Source organism: Rhyacophila brunnea, unplaced genomic scaffold (assembly GCF_057557595.1).
Source record: "Rhyacophila brunnea isolate RB1 unplaced genomic scaffold, BYU_Rbru_1.0 scaffold_2, whole genome shotgun sequence".
Taxonomy (NCBI): Eukaryota; Metazoa; Arthropoda; class Insecta; order Trichoptera; family Rhyacophilidae; genus Rhyacophila; species Rhyacophila brunnea.
In genome coordinates, this window is record NW_028232859.1 from 26,973,649 (window position 1) to 26,992,644 (window position 18,996).

Genomic DNA, 18,996 nt, shown 5'->3' on the forward strand with positions numbered 1-18,996 from the left:
CCTTTGACATAGTAATGGGACGCCAGTGGTACAGTTATGGGACACAGCATTTAAATCAAATTACAGATTAATTTAGATACCTAAAGTCTTAGCCTAAAATAAATCTTGAAGGCTATACCTAAATACATAATTACATTTTCACACTTACAAAAATAAAACACATTTAATGACAAAAACCATGTTGTAGAATCTGAACACAATAAAAAAAATTGTTTTAGTAATGGGTCAGTACAGTGTTATAGTAATTGGACACCCGGCCAATAACTGAACGCAAAGAGCTAATCAACTGATATTTGGTAAATAAGCTAATAATAAATAAGCACGAACCATTAAAGTCCACATTTAAGCAAACACAGTAATTGGACAGGCTGTCCAATTACTAAAAAGTATTAAAATCCGTTCTAGTAATTGGACCTACTTACCATTAGGTTATTTTTCGAGCTGATAAGTAAATCTCAATGCATATAGATATTTCGTAGTCCCTCGCACTTCTTGTAAAAAAATGCCATTGAAAGATCACTGTAATAGAACAAACACGACGTGTTTTTGCGATTTTGAGGTGACTTCAACTAAGAATTATATTTTGTAAGTAGAGCCAACTAGCGACGGAAAAATACAAATGCAGTCATATAAAGAGGAAATGACAGAATAGATCTGTCTCCTTCGCGCGTACAGAATTGCTTAGGTAATCTTATTTTGGGAGTTTAAAGTTTAGGTGTCCCATAGCTAATTCCATAATTATGGAAACTTTCCAATTCCAAAATAAGCTTTCTCCTGTAGTGCTTGTTACAGTAACAAATTGAATGAACTGTTCACAAATTTTGATGTTATTTTCATCGTATATTATGTATATAATTAAATACACAAAGAAAATTGTTGCGTTATCGAAATGTCACAGGTTTCGTCGGCAAGGATTGAAAAATATTTTTATTAAATTGGAGGCATAGTGGCGGTAACCGTTGAGCGTGTCATCAGCGACTGGCGGATTGCAAGTGACTAGCAGCAACCATGCTGTACATGTGCGCCTAGCATGCTAAACCATTACTCAAATAATATCGGCTGTGCTACCCGCATGGTCTAGAGCAGTGGTTCTTAACCTATTCGAAATCACGGTGCACTTTTGATCATAAGAAAAAAAAGCGGTGCACCAAAATCAATCGTCTTTTCCTTGTATGCTTGTGTTAATGTTTAATTAAAAGTATCTGCTAAATATGCCATTTTAGCACACCAATTACCATCATTCTGAAGACGTTTTACATAATCATCCATACTTTGTTATCCATCCTTAATTTTGGAAAAAGATTAACAATTCATTCTTAAGTTCTATGAATTGGCATACAATTTTACCCCTAGATAGCCATCTCACTTCAGTGTGAATAAGCAAACATTCGTAAGTACTAAGCTTCCACAGAAATGCTAATTTTTTTTAAAAATGCCTGTTTTTTAAGGTCTGGATTTAATGAAATTTACCCTATTTACAACTTGGTCTAGTACAGGTTTTAGTGCTGCGGTAATGTTTTCGAAACTATAGATTCCCTGTGTAAAAAAAACAGTGCGTAGATATAATATTAGGGTTTCTTGTCCTTGCGAGGGTTAAAAATCCTTTAAATAAGCCTACCATTGACGGAGCACCATCCATACAAATTCCTCCATGATATTTTAGATTGTTCTAAATATGAAGAAATAGAATCAAAAACATCTTGTCATGTCGTACGCTTGGTGAGTTCTTTGCAGCATAGATATTGATTCACTATTTTGTTTTCATTTATGAAACGAAAACCTGTGAGGCTAACGGAAAATGCGTGCGATCGATTCGGCAACATCGAAATCACATTAGATCTTTCATCAACTTTCATAATTTCACGAAGGACTTTTTCGGTTTTTACTATTTCGCGGATTTTTCTGCTTTTATCATTATTTTAGCGGTGCACTTGCAACAAGCCATCGGTGCAACGGTTAAGAACCACTGGTCAAGAGCTAAAATATTTATGCCACAATTTACACCACCACCGACTGTGGTGGGCATGGCCCCACATCATGAATCGGGCCCTAAGGCCAGGATGTTTGGTGGGCCCCCTTACCTATCACCATGGTTAAGGGAAATGTGATGTTCTACAGTAGTGTTCCTTCCCAAATGGTATTTCGTGGATTTATTTATATTTTTAAATAATCCCCTATTGATTTGTCGGACGTCATATCATATTATCGATCATTATCATACTATGAACCATTGGTCGCGACCCCCTCTTGTGGTAGCCAAAAGTAGTATTCAACCCTTCGATATTGGATAAAATAACCATTTTTATTTTTCTATTTAGTGTTTAGTTATTTAGTGTTTCGAAATTTTTGTGTTAGAAATTAAAATCTAAGAAAATTTTCTAAAGAGGGTGCTGGTGAATTTGAAATCATTTTTTGCCGTGTTTTTATTTGTCTAAGCTATTGGCTTTCAATTTAAATGTTTTTGGGGGGTGCCAGGACCCCCTGCCCCTAGCAGAAAGGCCTAGAGAAGCCCTATTTAGTCCGATCACAGAATATTAATAATCAGGCCAGATTGACGTTGACAATGCCTTCCCCAAAAACATATTATTTTCAATAATAGGTAGGTACTTTTCTTACTTTGTATTCACAAAATCACTTACCTATTAACGTACCTACTTGTTAAACATTTCAAGCTATATTGACGTTCGCACAAACGAACTTAATTGATTTTGACGAATAATTGTTTGCAAATATTCTTCACGGCGTATCAGTGTGGACAATAATTGTATTGTCTGTAAATGTTGAACTTTTGTAAATATATTTAGAATAAATTGGGTTGTTAATTGATTTTTTCCATAGAGATTGATCGAAAGAGATTGATTGAGGGAAAGAGAGGAGTCCAATCTCCTTGATTTTTTCAGATTAATTTTCAGCTTCTGAACCCTCTGGGCAAATAAAAAAACCGTCATAATTAGGATCCGATATTGCTTTTTATAATATCACCTGACTTGCGTGGCAACGGAGCAGGGGCATTACTCTTGTTTTGTCATGACATGATAACATTTATATTTTTTTTGTAATTCATTCAGTTGGTAACACTAAACTTGTCAAAAATAGGATTGGTTTGAGAGTGCATGAGTGTTTGTTGGCGCCTGTCAGATAAGGCGTTTGGAAATATTCTATAATATCTATTCTTTTCATATAGACAGAATCCAATACACTTTAGTTTAAAATGGCGAAAATGGCATTTCAGCACCAGGCGGGCACAGCCATGGAGTGCCTAAGTGTGAGTGCTTGTTCATTTTTTTTATAATAACACTCCCAGAATGACTTTGTTGGTATGTCGATGAAACTGAATTATTAATATGGTCAATGCATTTCCAGATACCCATCACATTGCACAAAGAAACAGGAATCGACTTAGATGGCCGGGAAGTTATGAAATGTGGCTTCAAAATTGGGGGTGGCATAGACCAGGATTTTCGTAAAAGCCCCCAGGGATACACTGACAATGTAAGTTACGAAATGCTATATAGGTACAAATGGGTATTTTTGGTAAGATGTAGCCCATAAATTCGTTATGATTGTCGACCCCTTTTTTGTCTTCAGGGCATATATGTTACTGAAGTGCACGATGGCAGTCCAGCAGCAAAATCTGGTCTTAGAATGCACGACAAAATTCTCCAATGCAATGGATATGATTTTACAATGGTAACACACAAAAAGGCTGTCAACTACATAAAGAAACACCCCATTCTAAATCTCTTAGTTGCTCGGAAAGGAGTTACCTCAACATAGAGTATTCATGTCACTGTCCCGCCAGATAAGTGTTTTGAATGGCAAACTGCCACTGTCCATAGCTAGCAATATTTCAAGACAGAGATAGTCGCTTTGACTACTCTTATGCTCTTATTAAAGTTTTTCACCTACAAACCGTACCTATTTATTATTGTTAAGTACATCAAGCACGGATAGTGATATTGTTTTTTTTAGAACCCACATTTTAGGGGAGCAAATGTTATGATGGCAAATGAAATGAAATGAAATGTTATCAATCAGTAGTGTTTCTATTAAGTCAACAGTGGCCAAATTTGTATGTATTATTTTAAAGAATATATTAGCTATAAGGTTTTCACATATAAGTTATTTATCTCACAAATTATTGTAAATCATAATCACATCGTTATTGTAATATGTATTCGGTAGGGCTGGATTTCTTTACAAAATTTTACCACTTCTATTAACAATCGTATGGAAAAGATAGAAAGTACTTAATAACAATAAATATTACACATCAATTTTTAAACTATTTTTAATAAAACTTTGTTGATAGAATTATTTTTTGAGTTTTTGCATCTATATCAATATTTTTGCTTTAGTTATGGAACATTTTATTATATTTTCTCACTTAAATGCGTGAGTTCCGTCTTTAAGGCTAATCAGTTTACATATAAATGGAAGTTTTCACCTGCCAGAGGTCTTTGCTCTCATTATTTTATTACTCTTAGAGGTTGTCCATATATGACATCACGCTATAATAGGGAGAAAAGGGGGAACTGATATGATGATTTATGATGAAGGGATCAGGAGGGTTGTAAAAAATGTGATGTTACTCATTATTTTCTGAGAATAAAATATTCTGTGAGAACATTCTATTTGAAATTGATAATTTTTGAAAAATTTATTTTTTAATGAACCCCCATTCAACCGCGGGTGTCAAAATAGCCAAAATTTTGACTCTTTATAGTCGAACAAGATTAAATAAATACTAATAAACCAGAGGTGTATCATGTCAATGTCAATCACAGACAGTGACAATGACTATTGTAATATGAAATAATTATGTAATTTTATTATATTATAATATCTACTATATTTTTGTAGCATTATGGTAGCTTATGTCCTATATTTTTAATTAATTACCATTCTTAAACTACTTTTATATTATTTTTATAACAATGTAATATTTTGTTGTTTTTATTTTGAATTCTTTAATATGAAACACAATAATATAAATAAGTAATAATCATGAATTATCATGAAGTAAACTTTGAATCCTTTGAAAAAATTACAATGGAAAATTATGTTAACATTAGAGATGTTTTGATATACTTATTATAGAATAATGTCTTATGAAACCTGTCACATTGGTAAAAATAATACATAGGTACTATGGACACCCCGGGTGACTTAGATCAGACATGTTCAACTTGAAGTAGGCTGCGGTCTACTATCCGCTATCAAAACTGGCAGTAATCTATAACATTCTCCCACCATTAATCTTCAACTTGAACAAGCATTTATTATATTTGGCCGAGGACACTTAAAAATTAAACAACACCATAACAAAGAAATGCTCAATTTCCCATTTGTCATGAATTGGTGTTCTTTTGGTCACTCATTGACAAATTAAATTACATGTTTGAAGAGCCTACTGCTCGACGGTAAGAGGAAACTATACCTCAGTTTGAAGTGTGAGGATTCACATCTTCTCTTTTTCTCACTCCTGCAGCAGGCCGAGAGTGATGCAATAGGAATCTAGTGTTACGATAAGGTCACACGGGCATTCTCATGGTTCATTTAGAGATAACTTTCACATAAGCTAGTTAAGGAAATAAAAATATGAAACGTTTAATGCTTCCCTTTGAAAATCTCAATGAAATAATATTATATTACAACTAAATGTATACGCTTTTTACCAGTGACTTCCCTAGGCAAAGCGCCATTCATAAGACAACCGGTTTTCAACTTTAAATGACATACCAAATAACAGAATTGCTGGATGTTGCTGTGTGACCTATTTTTTATATATTGCTGCTGATTTTCGTTTTTTCTACTTGTTTTAAAATCACAAATTTTATAATGCAATGAAAAAATATACTTCCCATAGAATTGGTAAAAACTATTTATTAATCAGGTAACATAATATCTTATTCTGAATTATTGTCGAAATGGTCAGTGTTTTTTGTACACATAATAGAACCCCGTGAAAGGACCTAAGTAATAAATCACTTCCTAAGCTGACCCTAACTTAGTCATTTTATCTATATATTAACAAAAAGACTTTGTTATTGATTCATTTCAAAATATCACCTGCATTATTTATATTATTCCATTTAGGACATGTTTCCAACAGATCATTATTTAAAAATTAGAGATACTCAACCAGTAAGCTGAATTTATTGTTTAATCAAAATGATTTGATGATATTTAATGTTATGTGTAAATTCTATAATCTTAATCATCGCTCCTCGGGTGTGCCGCCCCCACGGGACGTCACTGCTTTTTACATTTTCATTAATCAATTCTTATGAGCCTTTGATACGATCGACTAAACCCCATCGAGCAATCGATGTGTAAGACAAGTCTGGTCTAGTTTAGGCCATCTCTAAGGCAGTAGATTGTGTGCTAACCACCAGCTAGCAAAATGTGTTTTTTTTAAATGTGATTCAGTGGATTGGCAAAGTGGCTAGCAACCATTCCTTATAGGTGAACGATAGTCTGTTAATATAACCATCATTTTGTGGAGGTCTATATACTCCACTAAATGAGTAAACATTGTGATTTTCTTAGTATACAGGGGGTCCTCATTATCCGAGTATTCGTTATCCGAGTCCCCGTAGTTACGAATTTGAAGGGAAATGCAAAAAAACTATAAAAACACATTAAAAACATAAGCGCAACACCTCACAGTCGTCAACTGCCACTTTCAATCCTACACTCCTACGCTATTTCTGTCTTGTTCACATATATTTTTTTTCTAAACGTGCCCCAATCAAACTCATTTATGTACTAAGTAATTTTGGTCCCCGTTTTAAGCGGATTCGCTTTGAGAGGTATTTTTTCAGTCCGAGTTACCCTCGGATAACGAGGACTCCTGTATACATCTATAAAATTTATATAACTCGTTTATATACCATAAAGTGACAGGTTTGTCTATAGGCAATCAAGTTTTTAGGTTTCCTTTGTTGATAAGTTATATTTATTATATTATTATTATAGCATTTTTAATAAATTCCAGGCAGAGCTAGTTGACTTTTAATATTGGTCAAAAGACAATGACAACTTTCCGCATTGCTTTGTTTTTTATTGTACTACTAATAAAGATTATCTGTGTATATGTACTTGAAAAAAATTAATTAATATTTGCACATCACTATAATGGTACCTAATGCTATTGTCATAATCATAACCGCGGATAAATTTTCAATATTTTTTCTCGAATATAAAAATATTGTCATCTATATTAATGTTTTTGTCTTAATATCATGTTATCTTTTTGGTCAGTAGCGCATCTTCCTAATCAATAGTCTCTAGTTTATCAAAAGAACATAACGTTTTGGGTTGAGAATGTTAATTTTGTGCTGTTGGTTTCTTTACTACACACAACTTAAAATGGCCAAATATAACGTGTTATATTAAGATTATGACTTAGCTATTTTTAGTTTGATATGTTATCACTTATCACTTAATGCAAATTCTTATGAACCATACATAGATGGTTGGAAAATACATGCAGGAATACAAAATTACAAGATATTGTATTTTAGTTTTATAATTCACATCAATGGTGTATTCCGACAGCGATGACATCTAAAACTACTTAATCAAATATGTGAATAAATATTTAATTTGTAGTAGTAGGTACCCAATGTTAGGTATGTGGAGATTTTGTTTAATGCAGTAAGACAGCTGATAATTCCATATCCTCACAAAATGCTGTGTATATTATATTGACTTGTAGTTACGTTTAATGTAGATTTATGACGCATTTATTTCATCTATTCGTGTTATGCAAGAAACTGAAAATTTGACTTATAGATACAGGAATGTTCCGAGTATTGTAAAATGTTATGTATAAAAAAATCACACGAATTCATGTTTGTCAACATTAGCAAATCTTGGTTGTATGATAATGAAATTTATAGTTAATGCTAATTAATTTCTTTTGCATCTGTTGTCAATATCCATCATCATCATAATAGATTTCTTGACAATCCAGGACAGGCATCCTAACCTCCTCCTAAAACTTTGTTTTTTTTTACCATCCAACGTAAGTGACCTCCAGGTGTCTGTACTGGCCGCTCTAGGTTGCTTATTTACACCGTCCACCCACCGAAGTTTAGTCACAAGACTCTATTTGTGTCACTAAATTTCAAAACCCGCTATAACACCATTTTGAAATAATTAAGATATATATATTAATGGATTCGAAATTAAAATCTCTACATGAAAACTTTAACGCCTCTTTTAAAATCTGCTATGATTGACTGTCATTTATGAAGCAAAATCAATGCGTCTATCAATTCCTGATATAACACTATGTGTGATATTCAAAAACCGCTTTAACACAACTCACCAATAAAGAGCGAGAATCAGACTAAAACAACATGGCCGCCAGCCAGTACATTTATGTTGTGACTTGCGAGAAGAATGTTATTTTGTTGATTTGATAATTTAACTATTTGTAATCTTAAAGTGTCTGACGAACTTGTGAATATGGTTAAATGTCCAATTAATAAAGCAACGAAGATGTTGAGCCAACCAAAATCTTGGAAAGTCAACCAAATGCGCCAAAAACAGTAAGTTAAATTTGACATAAATGTGTTGAAAATGCATGGGTCACTACCTGAATTTCCAGTGGCGTGTAATTTAATTATGAGTGGTTAAAACTTCTTTTCACTAATATATTTTTTTACAAAGAATAAATTGTCACGAAATCATTTAAAAATGTCGTTCTAATATATTGAGTATTTTGTGTACGTTAAATAATGATACCCAGCAGATAAATTAATATAAAAAGTTACTAAATACGTACTATGCAAATTTTATCTAATTAACTGTTTCATTTCAGATATGCGTATATTTTGGTGTTGAGAAAACAACATTTTTGTAGCAACAAGTTTAAATAAAAATAATCCTAATTCATCCTACCACGTGCCACCAATAGAACATTCCGACATCAAGTTGTCAAAATATTCCTTAACAATATAATCTTCAATACGTATTTCAAAAACCTATAACCAAACATTTAAGTCTTTTATTTAATCAGTGGACTAGAATACAATATAAATAGATATGCAAAATATTTCCAATAATGATCCATTATTTGGCAAAAAAAGAGAAACATCAATAATCCCATTATCCATCAACTGAGAAGTTTTTATTGATTTTCTCAAAAAAATGAGATAGTGTTATAGCAGGTTTTGAAACTTAGCGACACATTTGTGAAATATATAATATAATATATTAAGCGTTGAAAGGCATAACACAAGTGATTAATTAAACTATTGGTAACTTGAGAAGAGTGAAAAGGTGATGAATTCACAATGCAATCATATTATTCAAGGCATAGAAAGAGACATTTTTTCTATGTTCTGATTTGAGAGACAGCTAAAGTAAACAAAAACATGAATAATGTACTAAAAACAAAAAATCGTAAAACATAATTGAAAAACAGATTCATTTAAAATAAATTTACAAATGATTAATATTATCATAACATTTTTAGCATTATGGTGTACTTACTAAAATAAATTCTCTTTTTTTAAAGGTACTAAAAAATCATTCTTGTAGCCTACATACCGATCAATTCAAATGGATATGATTTTCTATCTGACTAGAATATGCTGCATGTAATAATATGAATCATATTATATTTATAGATTCTAAGCCTAAGGGGTGACTAATACGTGAAGTCATTTAAAATATTTATATTAAATCGGTGTCTGACAAGTATTATTGCAGAGATACAGGAATTTAAAAAAAAATCTTACGTAGTGTATTAAATATATTATGTGTTGGATAATTGCCCCATAATATTTAACCTATAATAAGCTCAGCTGACTACTTGTCGTCAGATCATCAAATGTAGGCCTAATTATTTCATAATGTTTAGTGTAGCTTTTGGCTCTGGTGTTAATATAGTATAACATGCATAAAAAAAACATGTAAGTATTTACTAATGCAAGAAGCAATCATTTTACAATATGAATTATATTTTGACTAAGTACAATTACAATCAATGTGTCATTTAAAAATCATAAAGTTCAATAATATACTAAAAAGAACCATACATGATTGGTGCAACACATAATGTATATTTTCTTCTGTATGCATGCTTATTGAGTAATCAGTAAGGTATTTTATTGTTAAGAATTGAATATGTGTATTAAATAAGGCTATAAGTACCAAAAAGTAGTATTGCCTGTAGTTACAAAATACCGAGTCATTGCGGTAAAATTTCATGAAGCAGACCTTTTGAAAAATATAGTTATACAGTGTGAAGCAATCACGGCAGCTTCTATAATTTTAGGTATTAAGAACTCGCAAGTGTCAACACACCATCGTCAGCTATTTTATATTGAATGCCGTTGACCACTGCAGTGCTACTTACACCATTATAAATAAAACACGCCAACGGACTTACAAAATCGACAGGTTTAATTATTTTGCTGTATTTTTTTGACTTGCTTGAGGCACATAGTTGAAGTTATTGGCGTTGGTATGTAGAACATTTTTCAATAAAAATGTCAGTTTTTATTATTTTGGTACTTAGTGCCTTAATTAATACACGTATTCAATTGTTAATGCTTTTTCAAAATCACTTGTGATCCTAACAAACAGTAATGTTCTATGACTTGAGTCATCTATTTCCAATATCGGCATAGTTACGAAGAAAACATATTTTTTGGTGGTGTTTATGGACAAACATGTTTTGTTCAAATCTAATACATTATGGTCATTTGCCAAAATTAATATGGCCTGTGGATTTGTGTGATATTAGTAATGGATGGCTCATCTTTTGGTCTTGTATGGTTATTACATTTCATAAAATATGTCTACATTTGTTCACTTCATCTTCCACTTTGCTCCAAATTTTTAATTAATTCAACACTCCAGTGAACGAAAAAATGCACAAATGTAGACATAGCTATGGCTGTCACTGCATACACTGTCAAAAGTTACTGTAGGTATAACAGGAACGTTATATGTTATATTTATTTTAAATAACTAAATGATTTTCTTGAATCATTTACTACATATTATTGTCAATCAGCCTAGTTATCTCTTACCATTGTATTCTTACTTGTTATTTAAGAAAAAATTCAAGTAACAGTATTTGCGAAGAAACGATATATAAAATAATAGACTTGAAGCACTAAATCAATCTGGCTTATATATTATAGTCATAAATTCAGAAAACTATATTAGATGTACGTATTCATGTATCTGTACCTAATGTATTATAGCCGGTGGCGTAACTAGGAGCAAAAGAGCTTGTGCCAAATCATTGTTAATAAAATTTATGAGTTGTAATTATTTTGTGGTTCAATTCGACAAATGTTTATATGATGTGGTACAGATATTCTGTCGCTTACGGCTGTCATGTTTTGACAATTAGCCGTTTGTTGGATTTCATTTCGTTTATGTATGGGAATGTCCAAATTTTCCCTTTTCAAGGATATTATATGTTTTAGTTTGTAAATCAAGAATATCTGTATTCTGTCCATATTGTTACGTCACTCTATAGAGCCATTCCGCTTAGTTTAATAAATGTGATAATATTATTTTTAAAATATTAGTATATTTATTTTGTATAATATGTCACATATTATGATAAAATGATTCAGGGTTTCCGATTTCCTTATTTGATCATGGATGTTTTGAATGGAGGGAATATTATAACAAATGCACTTAATTATCATTTACAATACAATAGGCATCGTAAAATTTCCAATATTTTATATTATTTTTTAATCAATACTTGTAGTCATGGAATGCGGCACTTACTGTCAGAATGTAGCATTTCAAGCATGACAAATTGAAACAGGCTACAGTGAAACTATTTAATATCAGTCAAAATTATCTAAGCCACAGGAAAAGGGGTGCGGTTGCCATGGACCATTCTCGGTATTGCATAACTGACTTGCATGCTGAGAATTTAGATCATCAAGTACCCATTGAATGATAGTAATGTTGATCAGTAACTACAAATAAAATGACTTTCCAAAAATATCTCTCCCGTTCTCCATCAATGGTTTTGAGTTGTAAAGTTTCTATAGTTTATGAATATTACAATAAATAAAAATAATTTAAATTTGTATGTTTTTATTGATATAGGATACATGAATATAATATTTCAACATTTTGATAAATAATGATTTTTTTAAATTGAACACCATTATAAGATGAGTTTTTTTTTATTGTGTTCTAAAATAGTATTTTCTGATATTTTTGCCCTTGCAACAAAAATAAATCTCATATTATCTTATTAATAAGCTTCATATTAATGGTGGTACGATCTTACAATGGTGAACTGATTTGACTAATATATGTTGAAAGCGATTAATTTAGCTGGTAGGGGGCCAATCCCATTGTCCTTTGGGAGCAGGTTCAACCAAAGGTTCCCAAGCCTTCCAATCCAACATTTTCCTTGCTAAAACCAACTCATTCTCCGCTTGCAGCATAAGCTCTTCCACTTGTCCGCAACCAATTTGGGTTTCTATATCAAAAATATTGTTGCTCTGTAAGAAAGATAGACTATATTTATTTCATAATTCACCTTTGATTTTGTTTTCCTTGGGTATTTGGAGGAATTCAATTCATTGTTCAATCAAAAAAATAAAATTCATTGTTCTTATTCCATAGTGTTATTAAAATCGTTATTGATATTAGACAAACAAACAGTTAAAATTCTCTAAAATTAAATAACTACTGAAATGAAAATCGTTCATGCCTACATAGGGATGCGGTATTACTAATGTCAAGTATCAATACAGGGGGCCCTCGACTTTCGTACGTAATTTGTTCCGGAAAATGTATGTGAATGTTGAATGTAAAAAAGTAGAGTTTTTTAAAAAGTGTCTTTCAAAATATTTATCTATCAATGGGTATAATAAAGTTAACGGGGCTAGCAATCAGGTGTTTTATTGATAAAGAGTTCTATAACATGCTGTCTTATCAATTGCTCTATGTACTTGAGATATACGCTCTCCATTGGGATCACATTCTTCCTTGACAAAAATTTGTAAAGATGCATGAAGGCTCCATTCATATTTTTTAATGTCAAAATCTTGACGATGAGTTTATCAGCTTCTTTTTCACTTTCATTTTGTATTTCATTGAACTCTTGTTGATAATTAACTATTCATTTGACAGTGAGATTCAATTAACCATATTAATTCCACCTTTGTCTCGATTGTATGAAGTTTATGAGTCCTTAATTTCTTTTTGTCCGTATTACTGCAGTTTCTCCGTTTCTCACTCATGTTTATAAATTTATAAGGGTGAAATATTTACATAAACAAATAAACTGGCAAAACGCACAACACATCGGCACGCATCCTAATGCAAGACTAAACTTGTTTATGTATTTGAGAAGGTGACAGGGAACGGAGGAGAGAGAAACGATTGCATGGAAGCGCACAGTTTTTGCATTGTCAACAAAAATCTAAATTTTAAGAAATGTACGAAAGTCTCTAGTATTTTAATTATTATGTAATATATTAGTAGGCATCAAAGGAAAAGAATCATTGTCATAGAAAATTATTGGATCAACTGAAACAATATACAAATATGTATCGGATACTTGTCAATTAGGCCTATACCACTCGATTAAAAAATTGATTTGGTGTCATATCATGTGGTCATTTGAAAGCCAATAATTTGTACATATTATTAATTATCCTGTGAGTCATTATAGATGAATGTTATATGGAATAACGTGTTCCACCTCCCATCAATGGATAACAACTAATCATCTTACAATGTCTATTAACGGCCCACATGCTCAGCGTAGGTCAAAATGTAGTTTTATGGTATTTTCAGAGCATAACCCTGGACATTCCTTAAACGTTGTAGATAATCTATTTATATAATTTTGAAGCCTTATTATCCATTATATTTATTTTAAACATTTGATGACTGCATAAAGTATTTTTATTACATAAAGTAGTATTCTTTTAAACCTCTCGCTCTAATGTTTTAAAATATAGTCATATTTCAGTACATCCATGTGCAGTGGTGTTAAGATTTTTTAGGTTTATTAATTTTTAACCCTTAACACTCGAGTGCCGCCATATCGGCGGCATTAGAAGTTTCCCGTATTACTCGAGTGCCGCCGTAGCGGCGGCATCGCCTATAAAGTAATTTTTTGTAATATTTTCAGAAATTTTTATAATGCGATTTCAATCAAGTTAGAATGAATAATAATAGGTTATTACATTTATCTGAGAAAGAAGTCGGCAAAAGAATACTGCGTGCCTAATTTCAACATAGTATTTTTATCGGAATCTTCTCTTTTTTTATTCGTAGGTCGTCGCTTGCAAGCAATGTTTTTTTGTCACATAAATTTTATTTATTGAACGTTCCCAGACTAGAGTGAAGTGTTTGTCACGCATGATTTTGAAGTGTGTTTATATTTTTTATTGGTTCTCGCTTGCGCAGGGGCGTCTCGTATAGTTTACAGTTTTATATTTGAATACTGTTTTTGATGACAATACTTACTAGTATATTATGCCGATTCGGAACCTATATAATGTGAAATACTCTAATGAGTCAAATGAAAATTATTACGTATCGATTTATTATTTTTTGAGAAATCTTTTGATAATGTGTACCGCACTGGGAATGAGTTGTTATGAGCCCGAAACTAATTTAGGAAATTTACGAGACAGCCGCTTATATTACAAGTGTATTTGAAGGCAATTCATTTGTATCATATTTACAGTCATAATGGACGATTTACACTTTATAGCCAGTTCTCTACATACCGCTATTTCATTACGATTCTGTGATAAGCCAGGATTACATATTGGAGATTGCTTTGTGAAATACCACACAATCAAGAATTATAAATAAACTAAAAATAATTTTTTTTTTACATTTTTTTCACCAATTAAATGTTTTATATTGAAATTATGCTTTGTGCGGGAAAAAGTCTCGAGTGGGTGGTATGTACCTATAAAAAAAATTTCGAGTGGAAAAGGTTAAACAGTAGTTGTCTGGAGTTCAGTCAAAAAGTGGAGGTTGATAGTTTCTGTCGGGTAGTGATGGTAGGTCATTGGTCAATAGAACTCAGTCAAATAACTAAATAAACATCTAGAGCGTAAACATGTTTGCAAACAATGATAATGTCACATTGATAAGATAGATATAGAATGTGAACCAAATGCACTGAAAATGACATGCTACACAAAAAACTAAATAAATTATTATACCGTCTTTAATACTGCTGCTCTTTCATTGACTATTTGTTCAGTATATTTTCTGTACGCGGCAGATTCTGGCATTTTTTGGAGTGTCCTCAGTATTTTACTGTACAGAACTCCAAGCGAATGGTGAGGATTCACAGCGACCGCCAAGCCCGTTAGACCGGTTACCTAAGGAAGAAATAATAGTAAACATACAATTGTGGAAAATAAATATTTTTTTCTGAGAAAAAATATACAATTACAGTATGTAAAAGGTCTGTACCTTTTTAATTGCTCCTGCCATTCTTCGCTTAGTTTTGGTTAGATAATATTGGATAATATCATAGACTAATATACTGTTTATTTTTTGACAGCCAGGTTGTCCAACTTTTGAGTATTTGCATGTCAAAAACCCCATCGGTAGTCGACAATAAATTATTACTCTATGGTGATCATTATTGTTCGACAGTGGATCGGCGACTTTATCGCTCTGCTATAGCTTTGACACTTATGCCAGCGCTCCATTGGCGAGCCAAAAGTCCGAGGACAATAAGTCTTCAGATTTTTCTACATTCTGCTACTGGCTAACAGACGTTCAACGAAACGAGGTATATTATTAATTTGACGAGTAAAACCGTCGACTTTGACAGCATAGATAATATACGTAAATTTGACAGTTAAATCGTGATGGCGTTAAATGATACCGACGTTTTGTGGGTTATTGGGTGGCAGATAATCTAATAACGAAGCAAAGGGTACACAAATACTGGGTGAAACAATGGTTAAGGAAACGAACGACATTATCCCACACAAATTTAATATGAGAATTGCGTTTGCAACCGAGCGATTTCCGCAATTATTTGCGAATGTCGGAGGATGTATACACAGAACTGTATAATTTGGTCTCCCCATTTATTAAAAAAAATACTATTATGAGGGAAGCTATTTCTCCTCATGATAGATTATGTGCAACCCTGCGATTTTTGACTGCCGGCGGAACGTTCACTGACTTGCATTATAGAACTGCGATTGGAAGACAAACTCTGGGCAAGATAATTCCCGAAACTTGCCAAGTCATTATTGACGTTTTGAAAGGAGAATATTTCAAGGTGTGTATTATATTATATGTCATCTAATAAAGTTGGGCAAATTTACAAATATATAATTAACAAGTAGACGTCGGTTGGTCTTATAAAGTGAACGTTTAGTGGATTGTTTTACCTATATAACTCATAGACGGCAACAGCATAAGAATGACAGACAAGATGCATTTGAGATAGGTACCTATATATATAGTCACAAATAAGGCCATCGTTGACATGCTAAATATTCAATAGACCGTTAGAATTGTGTACCTAGCCAGGACTCTCCATATAGGCTGTAAGCAAGCTACTTAATTATTCCTGTTGAATGTATTGTAATACTAGTCATATTCTTCGAAAAGCAAGCATGGAATTTGATTTCTAAATGAGGCCACATAATAATATAGGTATGCCAACATAACTCAAATACTTACCATTTGTTGTATCGCTTAAGCCTTAAGGTTTATAGGCATAAAAAACAAACAAAAAAACAAATATTTTACAAGATATTTATTCACACAAAAAACATTAATTTATTATACCGGCTTTTGTACATTTTTGCTTAATATACGATAAACTGGTTGAGTATGAACAGTAGTTGCTGCCATTATTTTGTCACTTTGTCCCATAAAGGCAACTTCATGCATCAGCTTCTCGGCCAGCAATCTTTGTCCCTGTGACATCGATCGTAGTTTCATGGCCATCATTTTGCCAAAAACATCAAATTCATCTTCAGTCTTGCTTAGTTTGTCGGTGATTAATTCTAACACTTTGTTGGCGCTATCATTCGATTTTTTTCGTTTGAACGATGGGGTTCTGGTGCTCTATTGAGATTCGACCTTGGAGTAGTCGACAACGTTGATGTTGAAGGCGAATATTCTATCTGTAAATAAAATATTGATTATTTTTTGTTGCAGTTCCCTGATACGCACGAAGAAATGGAGACGATTGCAGAAGAATTTAATAGTAAATGGCAATTTCCAAATTGCCTGGGCGCAGTTGATGGGAAACACATTGCAATCGTGCCACCTGCAGGCGCCGGCTCCCACTTTTATAATTACAAACATTTCCACAGCATTGTTTTGATGGCGATTGCAAATGCTAATTATGAATTTATTTATGTTGATGTTGGAACAAATGGACGTATTTCTGATGGAGGCGTACTGAGAAATCTATTTTTTTCAAACGTTTAGACGAAGGCAGATTAAAAATACCTGCACAAAAAAAACCTACTGCTAATTCTGATGCACTGCCATTTGTTTATATTGGCGATGAAGCCTTTGCATTACGTAACGATTTCTTAAAGCCGTATTCACAAAGGCAATTAAATCACAGTAAAATAATATATAATTATCGGACATGCAGAGCCAGGCGAATTATAGAAAATGTTTTTGGCATTTTAGCTGCTAGAAGCTCCAATAAACATGAAAATTGAAAATATCAATACAGTTGAATTAGCTTGCTGTGTGCTGCACAACTTTCTTCGTCGCAAATCAACACATTCTTATACTCCTTCTCATGACCTTGATAGGGAAAATCCTGAGACAGGTTTAATAGAGCTCGGACTGAGGTTACAGGACACCTTAGCGCCTTTGGAAGCAACGACTAATCGGAACTCGACTGCCAATGCTAAGAAAGCGCGAGGAGATTTTGAAAAATATTTTAATAATACCGGGGCTGTCACATGGCAAGAAAGTATGATAAGCAATAGATAAATTAAACCAATGTAACAGTTTAGTTAAAATGTTTTACCTCAATACAATCTTCGTTGTTTAACGAGTTGGAGTAACTCTCATCAGGAGACATGTTTTCCAAATCGTCCGCCATGCTGGATATTGAGCTCGATTCTGTAAAACAAAATGTAAATTGTTAAAATACAACATAATACTCAAACTTGTTTTTTATTATCTCTCCCCTAAGTAACCATTCCTTCATACGGTTAATATTGATATGATTATTTATATTGGTATAATTGGTGTAATCCAGTATATCAGGTATTTTCAAAATGTGTTTTCCGCTGTATTCCTCATAACCAAACTGTACCATTAATTTTGATTGATGATTGACGATTTATTGATTGTCTCTGAAGGAACCTAACTCGAGCGATTTTTGATTTCATGATCATTTCTTTTATTCTTCTTTCGACCATGTCCGATCATAATATGGACCTCCACGGAGTGGAGGTTTGTATTGACAGATTTTGTTTTTACGAGAAATGGATGTCAGCCACTTGCTCAACATATTAGGTCCATACTCTGACTCATACACAAATTGAAATTCAATGTGTACTTGTCAGACCCAGGATTTGAACCTGGGACCCGACCACGACTCAATAAGCCAACGCTTAAGCCGCGCTTCCACCGCCATGATCGTACCTATATATTATTATTTCTTACCTACCTCAGCAAAGAATAAGTAATTTTATTGTGACTAGAAATGATTCATAGCTGTATGTTTTAATTGCTTAATAGCTGCTAATCTAATGCGATGTCACTTTCAGAGCTACGACAATGTCATAGTCTGCACGTGTATAATAAATAGCTTTAAAGCATTCCCTCGTACCTATATATTATTATTATTTATTACCTACCTCAGCAAAGAATAAGTAATTTTATTGTGACTAGAAATGATTCATAGCTGTATGTTTTAATTGCTTAATAGTAGCTAATCTAATGCGATGTCACTTTCAGAGCTACGACAATTTCATAATCTGCACGTGTATAATAAATAGCTTTAAAGCA

At 32.6% G+C, this 18,996-nt stretch overlaps 2 protein-coding genes across 2 annotated transcripts; one reads left to right on the forward strand and one right to left on the reverse strand.

Annotated features, from left to right (window-relative positions):
- Positions 1-3,085: 3,085 nt before the first annotated feature.
- On the forward strand, positions 3,086-4,655 carry LOC147072123 (tax1-binding protein 3 homolog). Its single transcript, XM_085946896.1, has 3 exons — positions 3,086-3,265; positions 3,364-3,492; positions 3,589-4,655. The coding sequence occupies exons 1-3, from the start codon at positions 3,212-3,214 to the stop codon at positions 3,775-3,777; spliced, it is 372 nt and encodes a 123-aa protein (XP_085803022.1). The 5' UTR covers positions 3,086-3,211; the 3' UTR covers positions 3,778-4,655.
- A 7,417-nt stretch (positions 4,656-12,072) lies between these two features.
- ND-13B (NADH dehydrogenase (ubiquinone) subunit ND-13B) lies at positions 12,073-15,528 on the reverse strand. The gene is made up of 3 exons (XM_085946897.1): positions 15,457-15,528; positions 15,201-15,362; positions 12,073-12,506 (listed from the first exon to the last, which is right to left on the reverse strand). Exons 1-3 carry the CDS (start codon positions 15,475-15,477, stop codon positions 12,333-12,335), a joined length of 357 nt encoding a protein of 118 aa, XP_085803023.1. The 5' UTR covers positions 15,478-15,528; the 3' UTR covers positions 12,073-12,332.
- Between the last annotated feature and the right edge of the window lie 3,468 nt (positions 15,529-18,996).